The sequence below is a fragment of the Chlamydotis macqueenii genome, chromosome 5 (assembly GCF_036417535.1).
Source record: "Chlamydotis macqueenii isolate bChlMac1 chromosome 5, bChlMac1.mat, whole genome shotgun sequence".
In the NCBI taxonomy this organism is placed as follows: domain Eukaryota; kingdom Metazoa; phylum Chordata; class Aves; order Otidiformes; family Otididae; genus Chlamydotis; species Chlamydotis macqueenii.
This window is the reverse complement of record NC_141560.1, coordinates 56,786,982-56,814,372: the sequence shown is the minus strand read 5'-3', so window position 1 is coordinate 56,814,372 and position 27,391 is coordinate 56,786,982. Positions and strand designations below refer to the sequence as shown.

The 27,391-nt window shown below is 38.3% G+C and overlaps 1 protein-coding gene across 1 annotated transcript in view; it reads left to right on the top strand.

The window, feature by feature from the left end:
- The window catches only part of INSC (INSC spindle orientation adaptor protein), a 161,171-nt gene that overhangs the window by 46,666 nt on the left and 87,114 nt on the right, over positions 1-27,391 (top strand). The window contains exon 2 of the mRNA XM_086748805.1: positions 1,574-1,667. Within this exon, the coding sequence (XP_086604931.1) occupies positions 1,615-1,667 (53 nt within the window). The 5' untranslated portion in view covers positions 1,574-1,614. The remainder of the gene's footprint in view (positions 1-1,573; positions 1,668-27,391) is intronic.

Here is a 27,391-nt window from a genome sequence, read left to right as displayed (position 1 = left end):
GGGAGCAGAAGGATGCACACCAATATTTCCATACTCAGGCATATGAATTTTCAGGCACAGTCTATCAAATATCTGCAATCTTTTTAAATCCAAGAATTCGGTAACATTTAAATGGCCTTCCTCCCCCCCCCCCCCCCCCCCCAAAAATGGATTCTTCTCCCGTATTTCAATATACTCCTTCATTAGAGGCATGGACTAAGAAGATTTGTTTGTTATTTCCAGGAAAATTTGAGGGGTAAGGAGGGACATGGGATGATGCCATTAACAAAGCAATCTGGTGCTAATAGTGGATGAAGCATGTGAATGTATTACTTTGGTTGTAGTACTTTCATGTACTCAGGAGAATGTTTGTGAGATCTTAGGAAAAGAAGAGGGACATGAATTAGCAATGAGATCAGTTTGCTAGCAAAGATGCTGAGGATCATCTGTGTCAATTAAGAGCAATTTGGAGTGGCAAATGTCTTAAATGCTGGCTGACTCAGCTTGCAGAATCTAGCCAATAACCAAATGGCAGAATTTCACAAGTGGCTACATCAAAAACATTCTGCCTCAGTTAGTGACAAAAACAGCATTAATTTCCTGTGTGTGAAGTGTTTTCTCCAAGAGTGAGATCCATTGATCCTAGGTTTTTCTTTGCATCTAAGAAAGCATCATTTGCCCACTGTTCCTGTCTCCTCCTCCAAATTAATTCATTTCCTCCTTGTTCTTCTTGAGTCATGGATTAATATCTTCCTTCAAATAATTTGCTTTGGTTTTCCTCTAGCCATGTGGGTGAGTGGGAACGACTTCACCTTTTTTTTGGTAAAACAAATCCTCTCTATCTCTTGTTGAGAATACACATTGATCTATAGTAGGTAATGCCCTTATGTAAGATGGGGCTAGTAAAAAAAAAAAGGGAGGGAAACAACATCCCTCCTTTTTGTGAAAATTAGAAGGCTCTCTTTCTCCTTCTCTCTTTCTAGTACAGTAGTGTTTGGAAGTGTCTTTTGGTCACCAGGTATAAAGGAAAAACATAGAGGAAAAAATATGTGTACAGCATTTCAAACTGATAGAAAAATGAAATTGTTTAACATGGAAGGATCCAATTCTTCAGTAACTTAGACATCAAGGGCCTTTCTGTAAATGTAGAAGTAAATTATCCTGAAACCATACGAACATACACTTGCTTTCTCTTGCAGTCTTTCTCACAATAATCTGAAGAATTACAAACACACTAGATCAATTTCCTCTAGAGCTCAAGTTAATTCAAAATAAATGAGGGTAAGTAATAATAAAATATTAACTCAGAAATGTTCAACCGAGATGGCTCTGACCTGTGCAGTAGTCTAAGAAAGTTCAGGAATCCGCAAACTCTATCTCTTATGGCATGAAATGTACTTGAAGGCCTTGGTTACCTGCTGGAGTTGTGTGGTAGCCTGCAGAAAATAAGTTGTTTTAATTGTTTTTAATGAGTTAGCTACACAGATCAGTAGGAAAATGCCATGCCAGTCTGGATTGAAGAGGCCTGAGTTTCTCTAGGCCTCTTTTTTTTACTAAATGCCTTCCATTTACTAAATGACTGTTTTCTTTCTAGATTCCAGGCTATGGAGAAGTGCACATAAGAATAGGATAAATATGGCTTTTAAGGGCGAGGATCACTTGGATTCCCTTCCATTACCTGTTCAGCGGTAAGTGGTGCACTCTGTCATCTTGACTTGAGTGATTAAGTGCCTCTAAGGCTGCAGCTGCACTTTCCTTTCAGGATCCAAAGATGCTTAAAAAACTCATTTTAAAACTCAGTTTTAGGTAAGGTTCTTTCAAAATGTTGAGAATGAATGTGGAAATGTGGGGTCCTTTTTTCAAGGTATTTGCAAATTTATATTCCTGCAGTCTGGTAAATCATGACAACAAATACAGAGTCATAATTTTAAATGGATGAACATGTTTGCAGTAGATATGTGATTGTATTTACTAGGTCAGTTCTTTCTCATGATGGAAATCACTGGAACTCGCTACACTCTGTGAAGACAGCTGAAAACTATGAACATAGATTTCTTTAATCTGATTGGCTTTCTTCAGGTGTAGCTACGGTAATGATATGAAGATTATAGTATAATCTCTCCAGTATGTGGTGCCCTGGTGGGACTGGAGACACTGGTAACTCTACTAATCAACAAGTTTTTGAAATCTGGCTGTTGGTTAGCATCTTTATCTGTGTAGTATAGTTCCACTTCTAGCATAATAGAAGGAGAGATGGGGAAAGACTGTTCAGTAGGGCCTGTTGTGATAGGACAAGGGGTAATGCTTTCAAAATAGAGGGAGGTAGATTCAGATTAGATATTAGGAAGAAATTTCTTACAATGAAGGTGGTAGAACACTGGAACAGGTTGCCCAGAAAGGTGGTGGAGGCCCCATCCCTGGAAACATTCAAGGCCAGGCTGGATGAGGCTCTGAGCAGCCTGATCTAGTTGAAGATATCCCTGCTCCTTGCAGGGGGGTTGGACTAGATGACCTTTAAAGGTCCCTTCCAACTCACAGCATTCTATGATTCTATGATTCTATGATTCTATGATTCTATGATTCTATGATTCTATGATTCTATGATAATGGAGGTTCTATGAAAAGAAAAAAAAATGAATACAGTTACCTTCCACATTCTCATTGAACTACAGTCTTGATATGTGGCACAACTGTTTTTTTTTTTGGGGGGGAGAGAAGGAATGGGAGCTGCTGAATGCAGGAATAAAATCAGAAATAAAAAAGATTGAAGTTTCAGTCTTTCTCCTAGTCTTTTCTTTCTGCCAGTCAGATTGTAATTCTTTATAATAATTAACTGGCTGCTGACATGCAATCTCAAAATCTGATGCTTTTCTTCATCAGAAATTTGATATTTCTCTACCTTTCCCTACACAAGTCTTCCAGCAGATACTTTGATAATGCTGTTAGGCTCACTGTCACATAGACCATATGAGTATATTGTCTTCTGGAATAAATGCTATATGGAGGAACATAGTTTGTGGATCCCACGTGCCAAGGTAAATGGTACTGTTCATTAGATTCTAGCCAAAACATGCTTTGGAAATTGGTGTATTCTAGAAGACCTGAATAGCTAAGCATGGAGTGGACTAGTATAAACAGCAATGAGGTATCCTATCTCATTTACTAGTTTAATTTTCTTCCATGGGATGGAGCCACAGAATGTCACTTCAGATGCACACAGTAACAAAGACAGACTACTGACTTGGCTATGGAAATGTTGAGACTAAACCAACAGTCAGATAAGGTGCCAGGCATCCAGGTTAATTGCTTGGTGATAACTAATAGGTTTTAGAAGCTGAATCCTGGATCAAAAGTCAAAGAAGTTGTTAAAGCCAACTACTATGCCAAGAACTAAGGTTGCAAAATGGGCCAGTGAAGCCTTTTATTCTAGCAGAAAACTAGCTGCAAACAGAACCAAGGCAGTTGATCCTGTGGATTGCAAGGGCTGATCCGGGTTGATGGTGGCAAGTTTTGTTTGCAAATACATAAATGGAGAAATCAGCTGCAGACTCTCTGTGCTAGCAACTGGAAATGTGGAGTAGGAATAATGCATGCAGCACTCAAAAGTAACAGCAGCACAGAACTGGGAAGCACTGAGTTTTGTGGGCTAGAGATTTCTGGAAAAGGAAACTGCCTGCAGGTCAGTTCTACTGCGTTCAGGGAAGCAAAACTCTGCCGTGCTATGTGAACAAAACATGCCATCTTACATTAACTCTGCACTATGTTTTTGGGGTTTTTTTTTTTGTTTGTTTTTTTTTTTTTTTAAACACTCAACATAATAGCTTTTCCAAGGAAATAGAATTTGTGAGATTAAGTTGTTTCTCTGGATTAGAGAAAGGAGTGATATGGTTTCTATAGGGAATTTAAAAGGATTGAGTCAGGTTTCAAAATAACTTACAAGATTCAAGAATTATTTTTCTTTATTGTTCTGTAACCAAGCCTAGGATGTATGCCTGTCTCAGGATTCCCGTTTATGCTGCTGCTTTTTGTGAGAGAGACTTAAATTAACTTAAAGGCATGCACTGTTTCATCCTGTCACAGGGAAAAGGTAACGCAAATCCAACTAATTTTAGTACTGTGTAGCACCACAACCGTGCCTTGGTTCAGGTTTAGATCAGAATCTTTCAGAAGTAAAAGCAGACAGATCCCTAAGCAAGAATGTCTGTGGAAAAGTGTACCGTACATGTGCAAACTGATTCCTGGTGTTTTCACAGCAGCCATTAAAGTCAATAGTTATCTTGGCTGTATAAGGAATTTAGAACTGGGGCCTTAAACTAGGTCTCTGTGCTGCATGAATTGTTGTTTGCGCTCTTCTCTCTCTTCAGATACTGTGGGAAATCACAGCTTGTCTCTAGAGTATTGAGTCACTATGCTAGTGGTTTTCTAACATACTGTCAGACCGGCTTTCTCTAATTGACATTTAGACTGCTATAGATACAGTATTTAAAACTATACAGTATCCTGAGGAAATGACAAACTACTACTACAGAAACTTTATTTTCTGTTTAATTGAGTTAGGAACTTAAAATTAGTGATAGTTTTGTCTGCCAGGAGAGAAAACACTTGCAAATAGATCACTTACAAAGAACTTATCTCTCCAAAAACTGTCAGTAGTCCTACCTAATGCACTTTACAGGACCATAAAAAATACTCTGTTGCCATCAGTGATGGTCAATTCATTATAGCATGTGAAGTGTGTATATATTCCTTAGAGATGCATATATCCCTGCTCTGCAGCAGAGTTATTCTAGTATTGCTTTTGAAAAATGTGACCCTTTCCTCACATCTTTCTGTTTGTATTGTTTTTCCATATTTCTGCTGAGTTTTTCCAGATGGGAAAGCCAATGTAAAAGACAGTGCCTTTCTCCTCTGTCCCTCCCCCTGCCTCCTGTGTAATGAAAGTTCATTGGCCTTTCTGTTTTCTTTAAGTTAAATTTGTAATTTACCCACTTTTTTTTTTCCGTTGTAGTCATGATGTCTTGTACTTTCCATATTGGATAGTAAACTAAGCTTAAATTTGGAGTGCTGAATCTGAAGTCATTCAGTTAAAGAAAGAGTACTCATAACAAACAGTGAAATAGGACACCATTTTTGCTTCTCAGATTGTACGTTCAGTTCAGTATTGCAACTGTAAGAAATACAGTGTTATTAGACATATCTTCAAAAAAGGAATAAATGAAGGTTTTCTATGGAAATTAGGTAAAAAACCACCATCAAAAACCCCCAGAAAAACCCAAAATCAAGTAAGAAACAAACCCAGAAAAAAAACAAACTAGAAAAAAACTTCATCTTGCTGAAAGATGTTGAAATTTGGGCTATATATCTTGGAGGCACTTTGAAAATGAAGTGGAGGAGGAGGCAGAGAGAATATTTCTTCCTGATCTTCAGAAATACAATACTGCTGAACTATTTAATACATTGTCTAAACATCCTTACAACTTCAAAAATGAAAGATGATATTGGAAGTTATAATTTCAACACTCATACAAACAAAGTGCAACACTGATTATTTAAAGGTTTTTTTGTTTGTTTCTGAAAGGTGAATACTTTGAACATGAGGACCAGGAAGGTAAACCTAATAAGTGTCTATATTTAGTTTCCTTTTCCTATTACTGTACTCTTATTACATTGTGTTCTGGTGGAAGTTTGCATCATCATTGTGATATAGATGAGAATTTTTATCACTGCTTCAGATGAAGGAGATGAGGCACAGGAAGTAGACAAGCCTTTCAAATCTAGGTACTTCTGGTTATGTCAGCATGTCATCTCTCAAAATTTCTTTCTTCGTTGGACACCCCAAAGCTGGAAAAATTTGCCGTAAGGGACTTCTGTGGCAGAGCCAAAAATAGAGTCAAGGTTTCCTGTCCCCCAGTTCTTAACCAAAAGACAGTCCTTCCTCTTCCTCCTTTTGTTGCTTTCTTCCTTTTTTTGTTGAACTAAAGATCCCAGTGCTATGAAATAACAATACGAATGAGGTCACACCATGCATATTTATAGCTTGCATTACTCCTTAAAATGTACTATGTATCTGCAGGTGTTCTGGTAAATTCTCTAGATGATCTGTTTAAGTGTCCTGTTATATAGATTAAGATTCATGTACCCTTTGTTATTAAGAATATCAGTATTAGAGTCAGCTCTATCTATCTATCAGCTCTTACGAAATACGAATTTCTTCCAGTATGACTTCTGGGGTTTTTTACCCTACTATTTTTTTTGTCTTAAGTTTTTTTTTTATTATTTTTTGGAGTGCTATTTTTGTACTTCTCCGTGGTAGCTAATGTGGTAGCTGGAGATCTGTTCACTGTGTGTGTATGCTCTCTCTGGTGAAAGGAACTGTGTAGAATCTGTAGTGACTACATCTGCTTTGTGCACTATGTGAGATATGAAGGAAGTTGCTGAAGGAAGGAGATTCATTAAAAGACTTAAGAATATATTCTTTTATAGGCACAACTTTACAATGGAAGCAAGAATATGCTTAATGTATGAAAAGTATGCCTTTGAAGTCCAGGTAGAATTGTAATCATCTTACCCAAAACTCAAGTTTACTGAAATAAATGAAGTAGTTAAAAAAAAAACCAAAACAACAAAATCCAGGAGTTGGTATTTGCCAGTGTCACACACAAAAATCAGTGTGTTCTTTAAGTTCAGATTTGAAACCTTTTCCTAAAAAATAATTTGTGCCAAAAAATGTGCTTCTCTAATGTGTAGCATGAGCAGGGCTTTAGAAGGGTCTGTGTGAGAAGCCGCCTCCCTGGAAGTGTTCAAGGCCAGGTTGGATGGAGCAACCTGATCTAGTGGAAGGTAGATGATCTTAAAAGTCCCTTCCAACTCAAACCAGTCTGTGATTCTGTGAATTGTTCAAAATAGCTTGCAGGTTTTCTGTAAGCAGACAGAAACCAAACACTTCTTAGGCTATCTCCAGAGCTCTAGGCCTTCCATCTGCGAAATGCTAGGCACTGTATTGTCTTTCACGACTCTGCTGACTACTTTGCTGCTTGCCAGTGGGGAAAGAGATATTGGTTGAAACAATGTCGATGCCTTTATGAAACTGAAAAAAAAAAGTGTTTATATTTGGGATTAGTTGATATTTTGACAGATAATGTTTGCCAAAAGTTGAAAGTTGAGACTTGAAATAGAAGGAAGAGAAATTCAGAATTTTTATACTGCAGAAACTGCATTGGTTCAGCTTGTTTCTCTGCCAAATCAGGACGACAAACATGCAGAACTTCATGGAACATGTGGGTTTATGAGATGAAAAATATGGAAGTCTATAATTGATTATTTTTTAAATAATGGAAATTACATTTCTCATCCAAATAACCCCCAGCACTTGACAAAATATTCCTAGTAAGGAAGATGTGTAAAAAATCTTTGTAAAGTAAGATACATTTCTACCTGTTCAGGAACTGAATTATTTCAAGGACTATTCACATCAGATTTTACTTCTGGAGTTTCATATGTCCTCTGTACAGCTGAGAAGAGGTGTTCTGAAAATATTGAGTTTGAGGTATAAGACATGAAGAGCCTTTCAACAGGTTTAATATTGTGTTCACATGCTCTTTATTAAGAAACAGAACTCCAAATAGGGCTGTCAGGAAAAGACTGGATCTACCTATTGGGTTTCTATCCCTAGAGCGTCTCAAAGCTCACAAATACTGGGTGATTTAGTCCTCAGAGTTGAAGACGAGGAAAGTATGTTATTATGACTATTATCTAGTCATAAAAAGTGAGTCTTGGCCAAAACTGCACAGGTATGTTCCTTTTTATGGAACTAGCTAATGATCTCTTGCCCCTCGTATTCTGTAGGTTTTGATGCCATCTGCTCATCTGGCCTTTAAGTTCAAGTTAAGTTCTGGTTTAGACTGAATTTTGGGTAGCAAGTCATTTGGTTGCGTGTCAGTTCATTGAAGCATTTCCTGTTTGGTTATTTAACTATTTTCTTAGATATGAATCCCTCAAGTGATGATTCCTAGGGATGTGACTTCTGTGAATTAACCTGAATAAACGTTTTTCACTTTTATCTCATTATGGTCTATTCTTTTTTTACCTATCTCAATTGTTGTTACCTTTCTACTTCATGTTTGCATGGCTTCTGCATTTTGTTACCACTTCTGTTATTAATGCCTGTCCTCAGAGGATTTGCCTCACCTTTTCATTTTTTTTATAGCATCTTGGCTCTTCAAGAATCAGCAATCCATTTGTAAGTATACACAGCTCTAAGACTGTGCTCAAGTTCACAATTAATCATAAAATCATATTTAAGTACAAGTACTTGAAATGCTTTATCTAATCAGTGATTATATATATATATCCTTACACTTTTTAGACAACTTCTATAAGTACTGAATTCTTTCTGTTCATGTTTTCCTGTAGTGTCTGCTGCTGATAATCAAGGGCTTATTCTGTATTTCTGGCTTTTCCTACCTATGACTATGTTACTAGAGGGGTAATGATTGTAAATGCTTTAAGACCTATACATCGCAATGATACAGCATGGTGTAATCACGCGAGCACATATCAAAATCCAGACAGCATAAAAGACCTAAATGAAGTACACATAGTTTTGAATCTGATTGCCAAGATAATATAGAGTTTTGGAAACCAAGTGAAATTATTGCTGCTTCAGTCTTTGCACCTGGTGTGGCAAGTGCCCAGGTGTTAGCTACGCTAAATAAATTGGGCTGTTGGCTTGCTAAGCAAACAAACACAACTGCATCGGCACTATCAACACTGCTAACTGATGTAGATTCTATACGCTATGCTACTTTACAAAACAGAACCACTGTTAGCCTGCAGAGCACATATATGACAGGCCTTGTTGCATGTGCTGGCCACACATGCAGCAACGTCTAGTCACTACTCTTTCACTGCATCTGCTGAGGGTATAAACAGAGGTGGCTCGGAGTGGAGGAGAGAGAAAGGACCCAGAGCACACTTTATTTACAACAGGGGACACCCTGAAGGTGCTGCGCCTGCCTCCTTTCTCTGCTCTGACCTGGCTGATCATCATACTCCTGCTTGGAGGTGTCTTCGGCGTAGTTGAGTTGGTAACAGAATAGATCAGCAATAGATTTTTTATTATTAGCACAAAATCATGGTTGTCAGGATTTTGATGGGCTTTGCTGCATGAATCTGTCTGATTATTTGGAATCTATTCACAAAAGTATTGAAAACTTGCAAAAAGGAGTACAAAAAACTGCAACAAAGTGATGATTTTTATATATTCAGAAATCTTTTTGGTGGATTGATAAAAGCTTATTACAAATAGCTGTAGGATGCTTATTCTTTTTTTTTTAATATATGTATTTTGGTCTGTATTCTGTGTGTGTTGAAATATGTGCAGACTTTAATAGATAAAGCATTGAAACAAGCCTCTTCTCATAAACAAAGAAGGGGGAGATGTGGGTATTTCTTGAGCCAGTATGGTGTCAGTGAAGGCAAACTGACCTTGGGGGAGGGATACAATCATGCTCGCTGGAAGAAAGCCATGGAATGAGAAGGGAAGCTTTAAGATACAAGACATTGTTAGTGGAATTTATGGCTTGTTTCAACAGAGGCCTGCAAAAAACTAGTCACTGGCCTTGTAGATAAGAAAGTTACTGGAGTTGTTATGTCTGTAATGGTAGAAGAACGCTGTAGTAGAAAATTACTAGAAGGTAGTGAAACTTAGTTTTGCTTAGCAATCATTAATATGTATAATGTGTGATCAGTAATTTTATTGACTAAGCTTGTGTGTGGCATAACTGGGTGGTTGCTACCCTTGGTTAAAATCGGAATTGTGATACTAGGCATCATACTAGGTATAATTATTAACATTCTGTTCTTGGTCACCTGCCTACAAAAAATGATACAGAGAATACTACATCAGGCATTGATAGCAGAAAAACAAAAAGGGGGAAATGTGGAGGCAGAGAGTGCAGCACAACTGTTTGACATTGACGAATTTGGGCAATAGAACACCACTTGCTCAATAACAAAAAACAGCAACTAGAACAAGATAAGGAAATACCAACGGCAAAAATAGTAAAGACAACCAAAAAACTATAACCAATCCAAATGAAGCATAAGGTGCGTGAACAGTATATTGCTACCAATCAAATTAGATGATTAAGTGTGTGCACTTCACATGTAACTTAGATAGACTATAAAAGAGTAATGCTGACTAACAATAAAGGTCTCTGGAACACCATCCACGGAGTTCGTGTTTTTACTGCCACATGACTACAAACTGAACTTCCTATCCGACAAGCACTCCATGCAAAGTAGAAAACAACATTTGTGTTACCTGTTTGTATTTTACAGGCTACTTACTGTGCATAGAACTTGCCCTGCTAGTTTGAATCCTACATTTCCTATAATCTCTTTTATTTGGATGATGTCAGGAACCTGTATGTCGTGGCTCTTTAAAGCATTCAGATAAAGACTGTAAGAAACTCTAAAGAACAAATGCGTATTATCTATAATGCAAGAGCTAGGGCTGAAGATTTTCAGAGTTAAAGTTCAGTGTGCTTACATGACTTTATGAATCGTAGCTCTACGAATTTTAAAAACCATTCAAGAATGGAATGCTGGTGAATAGAAATAGTTTTTTGAAAAAACCTCTTTTTGCAGTAAACTGTAGGAATAAAGTACTACAGAAGAAAGGAAGGTGCTTTGCCAAAAATGCAATAAAGTTACATTCTGGTGACAAGGAATAAATTCTGTTGCTGCATAGCTCAAGGCACTAATGATGCCTCATGTAATGACCTTGTATTCTTTTCATTCCACTCAGTTACCCTATAACAATTCAGCAAAGAATTTGATAGTTTCAGAAAGGGAGCTTCTTTTACTATGAAGTAGTTCTGATTTTATTGATTTATATTCCACCTGTAACCAAACTGAAAGTTGGGTTGTTTGTGGGTGTTTTGATGGTGGTAGTTAAAACAGATTTGTGTATCCATATGGCCCTTCTGGGAAGGATTTTCAGCTATGCTAGTTGACTTGATCCAAAGGATGATGTTAGTAAAGTAGCAACTATTGATTTGCCATCATTTGGTGGCATTCATGAGGAATATGAACTTACCAGATTTTTATTTTTTTTTCTTTGAATCCTGGGTAAAATATCTCTGTTCCTATATTCAGGATATTAAAATGTAGGTCAGCAGTTTAGCTCCCAGGCAGTAAAAATAATTGCATTTCATTTGTACTTTACGCATTTTTGGGGTGTGCAAGCCTGCCAGAATGCAAGATTTTTTCCTAACCTTTTCATTCTGGTAGTTTTATCACTGTGTCTTCACATTCAGTTGTATAACATGCTGTAGCAACATATTATATTACTTCCCAGAGCTATGCTGTCAAATATTTTATGTTGAACTGTAGAAGTCACAAAAGAATTTTGGCTTTTAACCTGAAGGAAATTTGAGTTTATCCATTAAAATAATTGTGAAGTTATGGTGGCTTTAAAATGTGAACAAATTGATGAATTTAAACAATCTGTTCGACTGGCCTTACTAGACCTTTTTTCATTAAAGTTGGCATTTCATATTTGTGGCTTGCTGTTAGTTGGGAAAGTTTTTAAATCATAGAATCATAGAAAGGTTAGGGTTGGAAGGGACCTTCAAAGGTCATCTAGTCATCCAACCCCCCTGCAAGGAGCAGGGACATCCCTGACTAGGTCAGGTTGCTCAGAGCCTCATCCAGCCTGGCCTTGAATGCTTCCAGAGATGGGGCCTCCACCACCTTTCTGGGCAACCTGTTCCAGTGTTCTATAACTCGCATCGTAAAGAATTTTTTCCTAATTCCTAATCTAAATCTACCCCCCTCTATTTTAAAACCATTACCCCTTGTCCTATCGCAACAGGCCCTACTAAACAGCCTTTCCCCATCTTTCTTCTAGGCCCCCTGGAGGTACTGGAAGACCGCTATCAGGTCTCCCCAGAGCCTCCTCTTCTGCAGGCTGAACAGCCCCAACTCTCTCAGCCTGTCCTCATAAGAGAGGTGCTCCAGCCCTTTTATCATCTTTGTGGCCCTCCTCTGGACCTTCTCCAACTGGTCCATGTCCTTCTTGTGTTGGGGGCTCCAGAACTGGACACAGTACTCCAGGTGGGGTCTCACCAGGGCAGAGTAGAGGGGGAGAATCACCTCCCTTGACCTGCTGGCCACGCTCCTCTTGATGCAGCCCAGGATGCAGTTGGCCTTCTGGGCCGCAAGGGCGCATTGCCTGCTCATGTTGAGCTTCTCATCCACCAGCACTCCCAAGTCCTTCTCCTCAGGGCTGCTCTCAATCCATTCCCCGCCCAGCCTGTATTTGTGCCTGGGATTGCTATGACCCAGGTGCAGGACCTTGCACTTGGCCTGGTTGAACTTCATGAGGTTGGCACGGGCCCACCTCTCCAGCCTGTCAAGGTCCCTCTGGATGGCATCCCTCCCTTCCAGCGTGTCGACGGCACCACACAACTTGGTGTCATCGGCGAACTTGCTGAGGGTGCACTCTATCCCACTGTCCATGTCACCGACAAAGATGTTGAACAGGGCCGGGCCCAGCACGGACCCCTGAGGGACGCCACTCGTGACCGGTCTCCACCTGGACATTGAGCCGTTGACCACCACTCTCTGAGTGCGGCCATCCAGCCAACTCCTTATCCACCGAGTGGTCCGTCCATCAAACCCATGTCTCTCTAGTTTAGAGAGAAGGATGTTGTGTGGGACAGTGTCAAAAGCTTTGCACAAGTCCAGATGGATGATGTCAGTTGCTCGTCCCTTGTCCACCGATGCCGTCACCCCGTCATAGAAGGCCACCAAATTGGTCAGGCACGATCTGCCCTTGGTGAAGCCATGTTGGCTGTCACCAACCTCCTCCTTGCTCTCCATGTGCCTTAGCATGGTTTCCAGGAGAATCTGCTCCATGACCTTGCCAGGCACAGAGGTGAGGCTGACTGGCCTGTAGTTACCTGGGTCTTCCTTATTCCCCTTTTTAAAAATTGGGGTTATGTTCCCCCTCTTCCAGTCATCAGGGACCTCACCAGACCGCCACGACTTCTCAAATACGATGGCTAGTGGCTTGGCAACTTCATCCGCCAGTTCCCTCAGGACCCGCGGATGGATCTCATCAGGACCCATGGACTTGTGCACCTTCAGGTTCCTTAGATGATCCCGAACCTGCTCTTTGAGTACAATGGGCAGTTCTTCATTCTCGCAGTCCCTGCTTGCATCTTCAAATGATCAAGCACTATCTTTCATCCTTAAAGCACTATCTTTCATCCTTAAAGACAGTTAAGAATCTAGCCTGAATCCCTCTTGTCAGGGTCAGTAGCATGTTTCATAGTATGTGGCACACAAGCACTGTAAAGAGGTCAAGCTAGTGCTGGTATAGCCTTTATCATAGAAGAAGTTTGGCTGATTATTTTCAGAATGCATATTTTTGAAATGTGGGAGTCTATAGAGAAGACTCTTCTTTTTTTTTTTTTTTTTTTTTTGTGTATTAGAGAAATAGCAGTACTCATCTGCCCAATGGATATCCTGTGTTTGGGACCTGGTATCCTTTTCAGGAAGGACCCTCAAATGAATGTCTTTGAAATAACAGCGAAGGAATTTTGCCTGAATGTTAGGTTACCTTACCCACCAGACATCGATGATGCTTTCTGACTGTATCTTCATAAGTATTGCATCAAATTTTTATTGTGACATCAAATTAGTAATCTTGCCAACTAAGGATGAAATCCTGTCTGTTGTATTCAATATATGCAAAATATCTTTCCTGCATAAAATGCAGGCTTTGTTTCAAGTATTTCAGGGACATTCACCTTCACTGTGCTAACAAAGGTGGAGAAGAACCAAGTGGCCTTCCTTCACGAGAATACACCTCTTCACGCAACTCAAAAGCAGAGATCAAACTAATGAAGGGATCCTAATGCTCAATAAAGCAGATTTACTGAATTTGTTATTGTCTTATTTTGAGAAAAGACAGCGTTGCCATCTGTTTTCAAAAGGACAGTAAGGTTTGTTGAAGCTTTAATTTTCATTTGAGCATTATACAGCATTCCTCCTGATTCTACCCTGGTTATACTGCTGATTAATCCCTTCCCTTAGGCAAACATCTTTACCTTCTTGTGTCTTTCCTGCCTCCACCTCAGCTGGGGAAATGCAATGGAAGTCCTTATTAGCTTATCTCCACAAGATTGCTATTTTAATGATACTTATATAGCACTCAGTATGTTATAACCTTGTACGCCTTGTTATGCATGATACGTGTGCATCATCCATCCTATTGCACTGTTGCAGGTTGGTAATGTTGAATGCTACCTAGCAGCTGCTTTCAGTAAATGTGAAGAGTATGCTTCTGTTTACAAAAACTAACTTGTTCCTTCCATGTGTTGTATTTTACCGTCATTCTCACAGTGGTGTTGCCTGGTAAGTGAGTTCACTAAACTCTCTTTACAACTGTGTCTATAACAGAGGATGATCATTAATTACCCATACATTGTTACTTCTGAAGTGTTTTCCCACAGTCTGGTTTTAAAAAATAACTAACTTCATTAAGGATATTTTAACAATCTTACGATGACTTGTCATCTCAGCTATTTATTAGAAATACTAGTACCATATTGTGTTAAATACAATATTTGTCACTTCAATTCACATTTCCTGGGAATTTCTTCCTTACTTAATTGCCTGGTCTCTCTTAATCTGATTGACTGCTGCCTAGGAATGGTCAGAGGATCTTGTAATCAGTTGTTCAGTAACCTTTAATGAGCAAATTTAAGAAAGCTAGCAGAAGAATGCTACAACTTTGTAAATGTTTTTTTCTTTTTTTCCCTTTTTGACAAATAGTATAGTGATCTTAAGAAATGTGCTAGTCTGACCCCATTTCTAGTCTCATTAAATTTGCTAGTGTCTGTTAGTGGCTGGATTTCTGAGCTTGTGTTAACCCTAAGGGATTTGGAGTGATGGAGTAAAATCCATACAGGAGTTTAATATTAACATGAAATGTGACTGTTAGCAGTGCTAGTTGATTCTTTTTGCTCCTTACAGTATTTTAGAGAATGCGATGAATTGTGTCTGTACATATATATATATATATGTTATTTTATTTAGGTCAATAAGCCTAAAGGACTATAGACGCAATTTTTTACTTGTTCCTAAAGAAAAAACTTTTTATTATATTGCACGTATAGACTATGCTTCAGGTATTTGAATTTTGTATCTTGCCTTTTGTGGATACTGTATTGTTGAAGTTATTCCAGGGGTACAATGCAAATATAGAAAATATCTACCTCAAGAACATAATATTCTGTCCAACTAAAGTTAAAGGAAATATTTTTCCACTATCTTAAATGGCAATAGGACTGAGCTCAGAATAAAGACTAGACAAGAGCAAAACATGGGAAAGCTGAGAAAATAAAATACCAAAGGGAAAAGGGGAGAACCAGGAAATGGTACCAAAGTAGACTGAGGATATTCAATGGATGGCAAGATAGTTGACAGCAAACTTTTAGGAAGTGCCACAGAGCAAAAATGTCTTGTTCAGTATCAATTGTGCACATATAAATGTTTGATTTTGGAATCTACCTACTTCTCATTTTGAAAGGAACTTTGTAGATTTAATGTGAAATACATGATACAGGAAGTAAGTTACTTTGCTACAGCAATGAATAATTATTTTTGATACTCCTTATGAAAGAATGATAAGTTAATTTGGCTTATATGCAGTTTAAAATTAAATAAATGAAAAGGTGAAGGACATTACATTATTATTCTGAATCTATGGTTTCTAACTAGCCACAAAGCAAGCATTCACAGTGTGATATTCCATCAAATTTTTCATTTTAAAAAATATTCTGCCAAGTTCAGAGTACAAACTGTACTGCTAACTGGGAAAACTAAATGATAATTTTTAACCATGTCTGTCTCCCAACACACAGGCCTGCCGGTAGAGTCACTACATTGGCAATGAACAGAGTGGTCTATGACTTCTGAGAAGAGTACTGCCAGTTTATGGCCAGAAAGCCTCAGATATTCTAATTACAGACAATTTTATCTTCCTTGCCCTTGTAGCATACCTGAGAAGCTTTGAAAAAGTACCCAGAATGTTACATTTTTTAGTGTAATTTTTTTTAGTCATGTGAACATCATTAGAATTAGATTTTTATTAGATTAGAATTAGAATTATATCATCTTCATTGAGGGGAAACACTTCATATGTGAAGTGTGTGAAATTACTGTTTCAATGACTGTTCACTAATGCAACTTCAATTTCTGAGATTTAAATAAATCATAGATTTGAGGAATAATTCAGTTTGGAAAGAATCTCATGAAATATAGTTCCATGTCCTGCTTGCAGCAGGCTCTCTCTTTCTTTTTCTGTTTCTTCCTTTTTCTTTCTTTTTTTTTTTTATGTTGATGCTTTTCATGTATTTTTAGACTGATTTTTCAAAGTTCGGTAGAATTTATTTTGGTCAAATTGATCTTGCTGTATTATGTGTTAGTCAATTTGCTTCTGAGATAAATGGAGGTGAGGGAATAAAAGCAAAGGGCAAGAAAATACTGGAATCGAGAGGCAGTAAAATCATCTAATGATACCTATTTGGATTGTTATTTGTCAGGATCCCAAAGTAAGGGGGCTATAGTTGTCTGCAGGCTGACTTACATGCCAGGCTTGAATTCTGGGCCAGTGGCTTCAGAATTCAAGATTAGAGATGACTATGTTTTGTGCCATTGATGCAAAATGACACTTTTTCCTTTAGTTTGTGAACTATTTTTTTTTTAAATGGTCACTTTCAAAACTAATTGGCTTATATCCAATTACCAAGGCTAAAATCTTCAGTATAAAAGTTGACATGCTGTCCTGTCTTCAAGGCTTCAGGGGTGAGACCTTGGCAATGACCTAGTGAATATTACAAGCATCTGGCTTGTGGCAGCCAAGTATCCTTTATTCACAGGTGTTTAAGTTGGGTTCCCAGTCTGGAGAATATCATTGAAGTCCTTAGGCTCCCGGATTTCATGTACAATATTCGTATGCTACTGTTGTTCAACATTTTCTTATAGTCCTGTGCACTGAGTGAGAAGTCAGGATGGAGAAATACGGCAGAGCAAAGTCTCTTCATAAACTTTTTTTTTTTCATACTTTTGACAGAAACTTTCCTTAATCATGGTTGAGGCCTAAAGCTAGTTTTTCCACCTCATTTAAAAGCAAACTTTTCTTAAGCTTCTCAGAACTTCCTGTGGCACATTCCGGATGTGGTGGGGTAAGGGCTGCGTTTATGCTGTGAGAGTGACTCAGGAAGCTATTAGATCAGAACACTCCTGGTGTTGCTGGGTAAAGAGTCTAAGCCCATATAGCTCTTGGCTAAAGTACCAGGAACAACCTGGAAAGAAGTCACTGAGCTACTGCCAGGGGAAGAGAAGATATTTTCCCCCAAGCATTTTGTTCTGCTCCAGAGGGCTGGAATCACACTGAATGTTCTCCGTGGTTCAGCTCCTGAGTGAGAGGTTGACCTCAGTAATTCTGAAAAAGTATCTTTTTCTTGGTAAAGCCTGAAGACAGTCTAACTGAATAAACTACTACTTCAAAGTGTGCATTAGACTCAGCATTGTTCTACTGTAATTCTAGTTGCTGCAAATGCAAGGCCTTCAGTAAATGTTCAGATTGAGCATTTTTTACTATTTAAATTGGCACATGAACTTACACACCTCTGCAACTGATCCCACAACCAAAAAAACCCGTGAATTTGGATTTTTAATTTAAATGACTGCTGTGACATGAGAAGCAGGCATCTTGCTTCTCATTTACCCCAGCTCCATATTTTAGGTTGCATGAACCAATCTTCCACAGCCCCCCCACTGAACACCTTCCACAGAGAGGGCATTTAAGCTAGCAGGACAACAGCCTTGTAGTTAAGTGTAGTGTAGCATCCAAGAGCAGATATGACAGGAGACCATCCATGGACAAAGTTTGCAGGCACATGGCATTGCCAGTGCTTTGTGTGCACTCTAAGGACTATGGTAGTAGAGGTGAAAGCTAAAGCAGGCTGACAGTTGTTTTGTCTGCAGCAGGGTCAGGGCTATACTGCAGTTGCATCCACTCTCAGCTTGTGCTAGTGCCAGGTAGAATGAATCAGGCCCCATGTCTTCATGGGGTGAGAAACTCGAGTAATAAAGCTTTATTACTGTCTTTATAATGGTAGACAAGAGTTTAAGCCATTTCTCTTATTATCTTTGTGAACTTTCCAGCACCTAAAAATGATACTACTCTCTGTTTATGAATTAAATTTCAGCGTGTGTATGTGTGTGCTTGTGGGAGAAACAGGGAAGGTCTTTGGACAGTTCTGATGTTCTTTTTCAGTTAAAATTTAGGACATCATTTGGCTATCTGCTTCTTAATTTGACACAACATAGGATATGTATGATATACATTCAATACACACTCTATTCATAGTGCAGTAGCACAGAAAACTTGATTTCAGTTTATTCTTCTAGCAAATCTCTGCAGGATCTCGTGTCTCCAGAAAGCAGCTTAAAACTGCATTTGGAAGAAATAAAAAGCACCCTGTAACTTTCAAAAACTTACTTCTATTTTCTGTCTATCCTTTCTGCTTCTATCTTTTGTAGGCATTTTTTGAGTGATCCATTCTCTTGGAGAGTTGTAATTTATTTTTTACATATAACTATCTCTCCTGCTGTCCCCCCAGTGTGTCTCAAGGAATGTTTTTGCACCACTGCTCTTTCCATTTTGTTATACATGATGCTTTTGACAATGACACTTGAGCTGAGATTTTCTCAGAATTTCTTACAAAGATGGGTAACAAAGAAAACTAAAACTGTGCAGAGAGGTCATTCCTCCATTTATATTAGCTTTGTACATACTTGGTGTCATGTCACTCTCTTTCATCCTCTACTTAGCATTTCATCTGGACTCTCCTCAATGTGTGCTTGTACGTGGACATGTGTCCATGTTGTTTCAACAGTATGGGCTTACATGGAGGCCCATACGAAGAACAGGTGAAACCATCCTTAATGCTTTTCATTTGCTTCTCCACTGTTTGATACTCCAAATAAATGCCTTTGGCAAAATTTTATCACATAGGCATTACATAAATCAGAAAAGATAAAACTGATAAGCTGGAACATGCGTGATATTTCACAAACATAATACAAGAATCATACATCTTTTCTGCAGGCATATTAACTTAGCTTTATTTGAAGCTAAGTATAGCCTCCAGTCATTCTTGTGCTGGAGTACAGCAGAACTGCTTCCCAAATTAGGTTCTTAAGTCATCTGTAACCAGAAGTGGGCTTAGCTATGTTTTATATCTCAAAGAGCTTTAACAGTGAAAACAGCCCATTATCATCAGAGATCTGTATACATCCCTGCAGCTTGTTAGGACAGGTTTTCCTACTTCAAGCAGATAAATGTGGAGCAGATTAGCTGATTTATTATGGTTACATAAGAGAAGATATGTTAGGATCTCAGGCATTCTTTTATGTCAGAAATAGTTGAACTTTTTGCTAATAGCAAAGTGCTGCTGATGTTTGCCTTAACACTATTCTCCAAACTTTTTTTTTTTTTTTTTCTGGATGCCTGTGAAGCCGTGGTGCCCGGAAAGCTGTCACTATTAGGCACCTCTGCAACGGGTAGGCAAGTGGTATACTGAGCCGCATACTGGTGGAGAGATGGTCAAAGGGTATCCTAGCTAATAGCGGTGTGACCCAGAGCTTGTTTAGTATGGCCTAGAGAATTCCTTTGGGAACCTCTCTTCTGTGGCACGCAGGTGTAAGATTATTATTTCACAACAACTTAGGTCTGCAAATAAAAGGAAGGAAAATAAGAAGGTGTTGTAGGACTGTTAATCAAGTCTTTGCATTTGTTTTTCTTAAAGCTGAAGCTGTGCACCAAATTAACAGGAATTCTGAGTACAACTGGCTGAGAAATGGTTCTTCTGTTTGAATATTTAAATTGTATTTGTTTTACTTCTGCCTAAAGATAGTGTTTCTTGTCTATTCCACTCAAGTATTGGAAACCAGCAGAGGAAGATCTTCCCTTCTCTCAGATAGCTTCTATTTCCTAAAAATATCTCTTGAAATGGGGACTTGAGACCAAGTTCAGTATAAATGGATAAATATGTATATATGTATTGATAGGCAAATGGTTCCAGCAAAATCTATTGCATGAGACTAATATTAGAACAGCAAACAGCTAGTGGATGGAATATGAAGTTAAATTGTGTTAAAGGAACAATTTTGTGGTTTGAGTCCAGATATTTGGTCTGTTATTAGCCCACAGGTGCTGGGTTGACTAGCATGGGTTGCATATATGTGCACTCTTCATTGTGACTGCAAGTTAAGTTTGGTGTGTAAAAACTGGTCTGACAAAAAAAAAAAAGGGGATAAAAAAAAGAAAGAAACAAAAAAAATTGTTCAGAAAATGGCCAGCCTCTACCAGGTCTGATGTGTCAAACAATATTTTGATATTTGGTCTGTAGTCTCATGGATCTTAGTTTTTTTTTCATTCGAAATATCATGGTATTTGATTTAAACTGCGTGTATTTCTTCAAGTGAGCGTGGACAAAAGTAAGATAATGAATTAATTGGCATATGCCCTATCACAGTTTCACTCCTGTTGCCACCAGCCATCTTTTCAGGCAGCTGTGAGGTATAGGAAAGACTAGTTCCCGTAAGATTATGCTTGATGGAAAATCCAACCATATATTTAATAGATCAAAGGTGCAGGGAGACAAAGGTGGTAGTCCCTGAATACAGGAAGAGGATACTGTCCCACACCTCCCCAGTCTCAGTAGGACCAAGGACACTTCTATTGGTATTGCTCTTCAGATGCTCACTATCACACTTGGACCTGAATAGTGCAATCTGGAGTATATCAAGTCTTCAAAATTTCTGAGTTCAGGTCAGATGTCTGGAGGTTTGAGGTGGTGGGAAAAAGTAGGGAAGGATGAGAAAAGCAAAGACATCAGCACACAACTTTTGTTGTCAGTACACATCTGGCAAAATACAGACAGAAGATACTTAATTTTGTTTTAGCTGATTCAATTATAGAAGTAAGTTTGTACCATGTAGCATTGTTTGGTGGGTTTTTTTGGTGTGGTGGTATTTTTTTTTTTTTTTTTTTACTACTTCTACATGGAGAATTGAATGTAATGTAAAAGTGGTGAGCTATTGTTGTTTTGCTTGCACCTTCTATCACATTGTTTCTAATGCCTGGTTTTTTTTGACCAGCCTCAAATAGGTGCATTGGCATTTCTTTTCTGGTGTCTACTGGAAATAGGTTGTCTTCAGCCTTTGTGCATAGCAGTAGTGAGAAGCAGGAAAGCAGGGGCACTTTCTTGTTTAGTTTGGTGGGGATGTGTGTGTTAATACATGTTTTGTTGTAACAGCGAATATAAGTACCTGTCAGTGCCTCTTGAAGGCTCATCTATTTAAGTTATTCATTTCTGGAATATATTGAAGAGAAATGCTGTATCTTTCCCAAAATGGGATTTGCGTAGTTGGTTCTTGTCTCCTGATTCCAGGAGGAAGGTTCAGTTGCTTTGCTTTTTATGGATGATCTCCAGTCTAATAGTGAATTTAATTATATGAAACTTTTGGGGGAGAGGGACACTGGAGGAAGAAACTCCTTCTCCCTTCAAATGAGAGATGGTGAAAAATCCACAGTTTTGATCCTGTTTCAAATGATCCTGTTTCAGATTTAGGTTCTGGATTTGAGTGCATTATAGAATCATAGAATGGTTAGGGTTGGAAGGGACCTTCAAAGGTCATCTAGTGGACTCACTAGATGAGTGAGTCACTTCCAGAAACAGGTGTTAGGTGAGAAGCAGCTTCTAAATTGCATGGCCTTTTGCTTGTAGTCAGTGTGCCAAGTTAGTGCTGAGATTCCTGCCTGATTTTTGTATCAACTTTGTAGAAAAGTATGTTCTGCTTGAGAACTGGTAGACTTTGAGAAACTATTGAGCGTGTGCTTTGAAAAATTTATGAAGTGATTAAAGTCCTTTAATAAAGCTATATTGACTTATTTTTGCAATGTTGTGGTTTTGTTTAGTAAGGGGGGGCCTAAGGTGGTAGCTTCTGTAGGCTCTGGCAAACAGTAGAACATAGAAATCACATAGGAAACTGGATCTACTGCATTTACTTCTCTATACAGTGAAGTCAGTTATCTTATTTTCTGGTTATATGATGGTAGCAGGAAAGAATTGTTAATCAGACACCTAACAAATACACAGAGAGCTTTTTTCCTTCCTCTGAAGACTTTGCTCTCATAATAGAGACAGACAAAAGGAAAGTAAAAGAAAACATGTATCAGACAAGTTATTTCCCATTTGTGAGGAAGTTCTGTTATCCCACAGTAATTTACGTGAAGCAAATTTTTCTAGCTAAGGCTGGTGACTCTAAGAGATTTAATATTATGGAATATTTCATTGCTTTCATTTCTGATATATTTTCACATCCAATTTGCTTTCTCTACTGTGAAGTATCACAAAGCATTATAGCAAGACAAAACACTAGTTCCACTTATCCTTTAATTGTTTTTTTAATGCAAAATACTGTATTCACATAAAATACCCATTTGTTTATATTTTGTGCCAGAGGCAGCTAATTCATTGAACTTGAGAAGTATTATTGCAAAACAATGGTGTTCACTACTGTTTTTTGCTCCTGTTAGCCATTTCCGAGGTTCCTTTCATGGCCAGTAAGAGTTTATTAATGTTAAATAAATAATTAAGAAGGAATAATGGACTTATTTTTGTGCAATGATACCAGAATGATGCTTTTTTTTTTCCTGGAAATCATCATTATTCTGTTTTTAATGCACTGCAGAATGTGGAGCCTGCATACCCTTATGAATCATGGATAACTCATTTGTGCCAGAGATTCACTGACAGTGACCCAATCCCTGCTCTCACTAAATGAAGGGGAATAAATAAATAGGCTATTTCATCCTGCTCACTAAGAAGGGGGGAAAAAAACAGATCTTTTTTTCTGTCTCCTTGTCATAATTTATAATATTCTCTCAGTCTCTGTAAAAGCTGCCCGGTGCTATCCTCCAAGGTGCGTAACTGTTTTTCCCTCCCTTCTCTTCTGAAGGAGATTGACACCTGTGCAATGAGGCTCTTGTCAGCAAAAGCTGCTCTCTCCCTTGCTACTTTTTTACATCTGAGATTACCAGAGTTGCTATGAACAGCAGTAAGGTGAAAAGTTCTCACTAATGAATTATTTCCAAGGAATGAACAATCTGCGGGACTCCTAACCCACTCAACTTTACATTCACCAGGAAACCAGGCTGTGGTTGTTTCCTCACCTCATTCAGCATTTTGAAGAACATGCCTGAACTCTTGTCTTTTTCAGGTCTTGGAATTCAATTGCTTTGGATTTTATATTTTAATGAGAGTGTTCTAGCTCAGGCATTCTTCACACTTAAGCTGTTGTCCCTCATTCAAAGGCAACTTTATGGTAATAAAAATAACCACTCATTTCCTTTCTTCTTTTGCTATTTAGCCTTCAGAACTCCTCTCAAGATTTCTTTGAAAAACGTAGATATTTGCCTTTCTCCACTACATGTGTTACAGTAGCATCTGGAAGTTCCAGTCAAGATCAGAACGCTGTGCACAATGCTTAGCGAAAAAGCCAGAAAGTGTCACTTCATATGCTAAGCAGAGGAGAGAGTCTAGCAGGAGAGAAGGATGGCAGGAGGTGATGAAACTTGTCAGAATATTGTTAGGAAAGCAAAGAGTGGAGCCTGACATTTTGAATTTCTGCTCAAGGAGTCTGTCCACTAGATAACTGCTGCTCTGAGTAAAGTTATTGTGGCTAGAGGGCCGCACAAGCTTTAAGTCATTCAGAAAGTACAAGTCTGGCTGTGTACAGCAAGCGGAGTGCAAATGTCTCCTGCTTCTGCTTGTCTCAGGGGTCTCTCTCTGGCAACTGAGCAGTGGATACATAAGCAGAAAGAACAAAATAGTAGTATCAGCAGAAGGAGGGTAAGGGAAGAAAAATCAGAATTTTGATGTACTTTTAAAAGCCAGGAGTGAAACAGAGTCTTTTCCAATCAGATCAGAGCCTTAGACATAGTCTGTTGTTTGGGAGGGATGTAGTGTGCAGAGAAGGGAAATGTCATACACATATCTGTGCACGTACACACACACACAGAGTAATTGTGTATTGTACCCTCATTTGGAGCATAAGGAAGGGTCCAGGTGGGGAGACTAACACAGCAAGTCTGTGGGTATAATCAAATACCCTTTTAAGAGATGATTTGACTATCTAGGACTCTAATCCAGTACATACTGTCAGTTATACTTTCTTCAATGAGACTTTTGTTCAGGAAAGCAATTTAATATGTATGAATACTATCTGAATTCAATAACCATGCAGACTTAAAGAGAAGAAGGTAAGAAATTATTACTTTATGTAATTAGTAATGAGTAGATATTAAATGCAGTAATAGTATCCCGACTGAACATAGACTTAATTTTCAGAACACACAGGGACATTAACCATCTAGTTTTGACTCTGTCAAGTGCATGGAAAGAGAAATAAACATATCTGAGGTAGAAGCAAAACACTACTCAATCTACAAAAGGCACTACTCTATTTAGGCTGCTGAACTTGCTAGCATAATTTTGTAGCACCTTTGAGTGGCAAGTAGCAAGATATAATGCTTATATCTAAGGAGTGAGAGAAGGTGAAATAGGAGATAACTGGAAAGGAAAAGGAAGAGAGAAGCTCAGGAAAAAAAATCTAGTAAAGAGTAGCTAAAGGTTTGGGACTAAATGGGAAATAGGATGCCAAAACATGAACGGGCCAAAGATGGATTATACTGAATAACCTGCTGTCATTCTCTGATAAGGTAACCTTGTTTTGCCTGTGTTCCCTTTTAACAAGGGAAATTCCATGGAAATTATACACCCGGTAATTTACTAGTAAATGCAGAAAGCAGTAGCTATTACGGAAAGGGTAATGGCAAGGGTTATTTTTTGAAAGCAGAGAATGAGAAGTAGACTTCAAGTATTGAAGAAAAAGGATAAGTAACTGAAATCTCAAGGTTATGCATTCAGTCACTAAGGACAAGAAAGTCTGCAACAATTTGTAGCTCATTCGATGGAAAAAAAAATGGGGAGAAGGACCTATGTATACTAGTTAATAATGAGATGACTGTGACTGCATTTGCCAGTAAGATGTGGTCATGAAGGCAGCAAGATCAGTCCTAGACTGTATGAAGTGGTGGAGATAAGGGTGTACTAATGTCACTGTGCAAGTTACAGAGAGACTTCATTTGCTATCAAGCATGATATCAAGTCTTTCAGGAAGAAATGAATTTTGCAGCAACTACAGATCTGCCAGGCTGCTTAGGGCAGTGGGGGTGGAAAGCAATGTAGTTTCATAAAAGGAACCTAAAGAATTTTGCTTGTTAAATCTTGCAAAACAGGACCTGAGAGAATGTGTTTGCTTTCTAGAAATGCATTGAAAGATAAATTTTTATTTAAAAGGAAAGATGAAACAAAATGAGAATGAACTGGCTTTTGAGAAATTTATATCAGAAATGAGAAATTTCTAACCTTTGGAGCAGTGCAATTCTAGAATAGCCACTTAATAGAACACTTTTGAGCCCACAATAAATTATTTTTAGAGTTGATTTTTAGACCATTTATGAACAAATTATCTGATCTTGTTGCTTCTGATATCAGAAGAGTGGATTTGATGACATAAGATTTCATTTTTTCAGTTCTCTGCCTTCTACAGAGTATATAAGCATGTGCTTAAATATCAAATTTGTTTGATTAGAAACTGCTTTCTTATTTGAATAAGACTACTTAAGGTATTTTTACCAACTCATTCTGTTATTTGTGACACTGTGTTGCTAGTTTTCATCTTTTAAAGTTCTCTGTTGAAGGGTTAATGTTCTGATGTGAAACTTAGGAAACCTAGCACCAACCTATTGTTTTCTTACCCCTTTTTTTTTTGGCAGTTTTAGCTAGAGCTACTGTGCAATAGATGTGATTAAGGGTCCCCAAATTTCTGTAATCTCCTGAGTGATCCTGATCTCAACTCCCTGCAAAATGGTTGTTGCTTCCTTCATTAAGTAATCCAGGCTTTACTTAATCAGTAGAGTTAGGACCTTAAATGAGTAAATAGCAAAAGGTGAAAGGCTAATGGTGCTGATCATAATGTGTGTCATAACTCCTTTGAAAAAGGTACAAAGCACTGTATTGTTTGTTATTAAACTAGAAATTAAGGTAGATTTGGAGGAAGGAAAAAAATGTCCAGTGAAGCACCGGCACTGTTTTCATGGACTCTCATGTTAGTGTCCAAATTAGTCTTTGCTTGTGATTGTGTCTGAGCATTTCCATGGTCAGTGGCCTCAAATTATTTCAGTGTTGTTTTTATCCTTCTCTCTTTCATTTCTGTTTCTCCATCCCTGCTAGGTGTTTACAGGGACTTCTCTCTTACAGCATATTGTTCTTACAATACTATGAGGAATATTATCCTCTGCAATTACAAGTGTAGCTTGAGCATCAGGAAGCAGTGAACTGGGGTGAACACTCTGGTTAATATCTTGAGCTCTTTCTCTCCCGCTGATGACCTTGTTGACTTTTCTGTCACACAACGGAGGAAACACGCCCAGCTATTTATGGGAGTGAGAACTTTGTGTATACTCAGTAATTAGCAATTCAAATCTATGCTGATGACAACATCCCTTCAAGATTATCAACATACTTCAGATTTAAAGTCCTGAAATAAAATAAAAATATTCTGAGTAGATCTGCCTTTTGATATTCGCTGTTCTGCCTACTTTGGGCTAAGTGCAGTCCAAAGTTATGGATTCTGTCATTGTGGACAAAGCTAAGACCCCTCATTTCTGGTATCTCATTTTTCAGAAAAACTGTAACTATATCATGTTTTTGCGAGACCCAGGCTGTCATGTGCAAAGAGAACAAGAGAGCAGATGGATCTTGCCTCTTCGGTATTGCTTTTGACTTTACACTGGAGAATAGTTTCTTATCTCAGGACCTAAACTCAGACAGAGGGAATGGCTACTTCATCCAGCGTATAAAAGAGCAATTTGCCTGAGCAATGAAGGAAATCTGCTTGCTTGCTGCAGAACAGATGATCAAGTAACACGATGAACAAAATTACCAATATCCTTCACAAAGCTTGGTCAGCTTCGGTCTGTCACTCTTCTGTCTGTCTCACACTGACATTCTGTAAATGGCATTAAAAACGAACAGGAGCTGATCTAAGAGAGAATTCATTGGATGGTCTTATCTTTTTTTTTATTTTATTATTTTTTTTTTTAATGTACAGCACAGAACTGCCATACGATTTGGCAGGTTTGGCTAAGTGAGAAATCTCAGACCAGAGAACATCCAGGCCAGTGTAGCTGATAGAA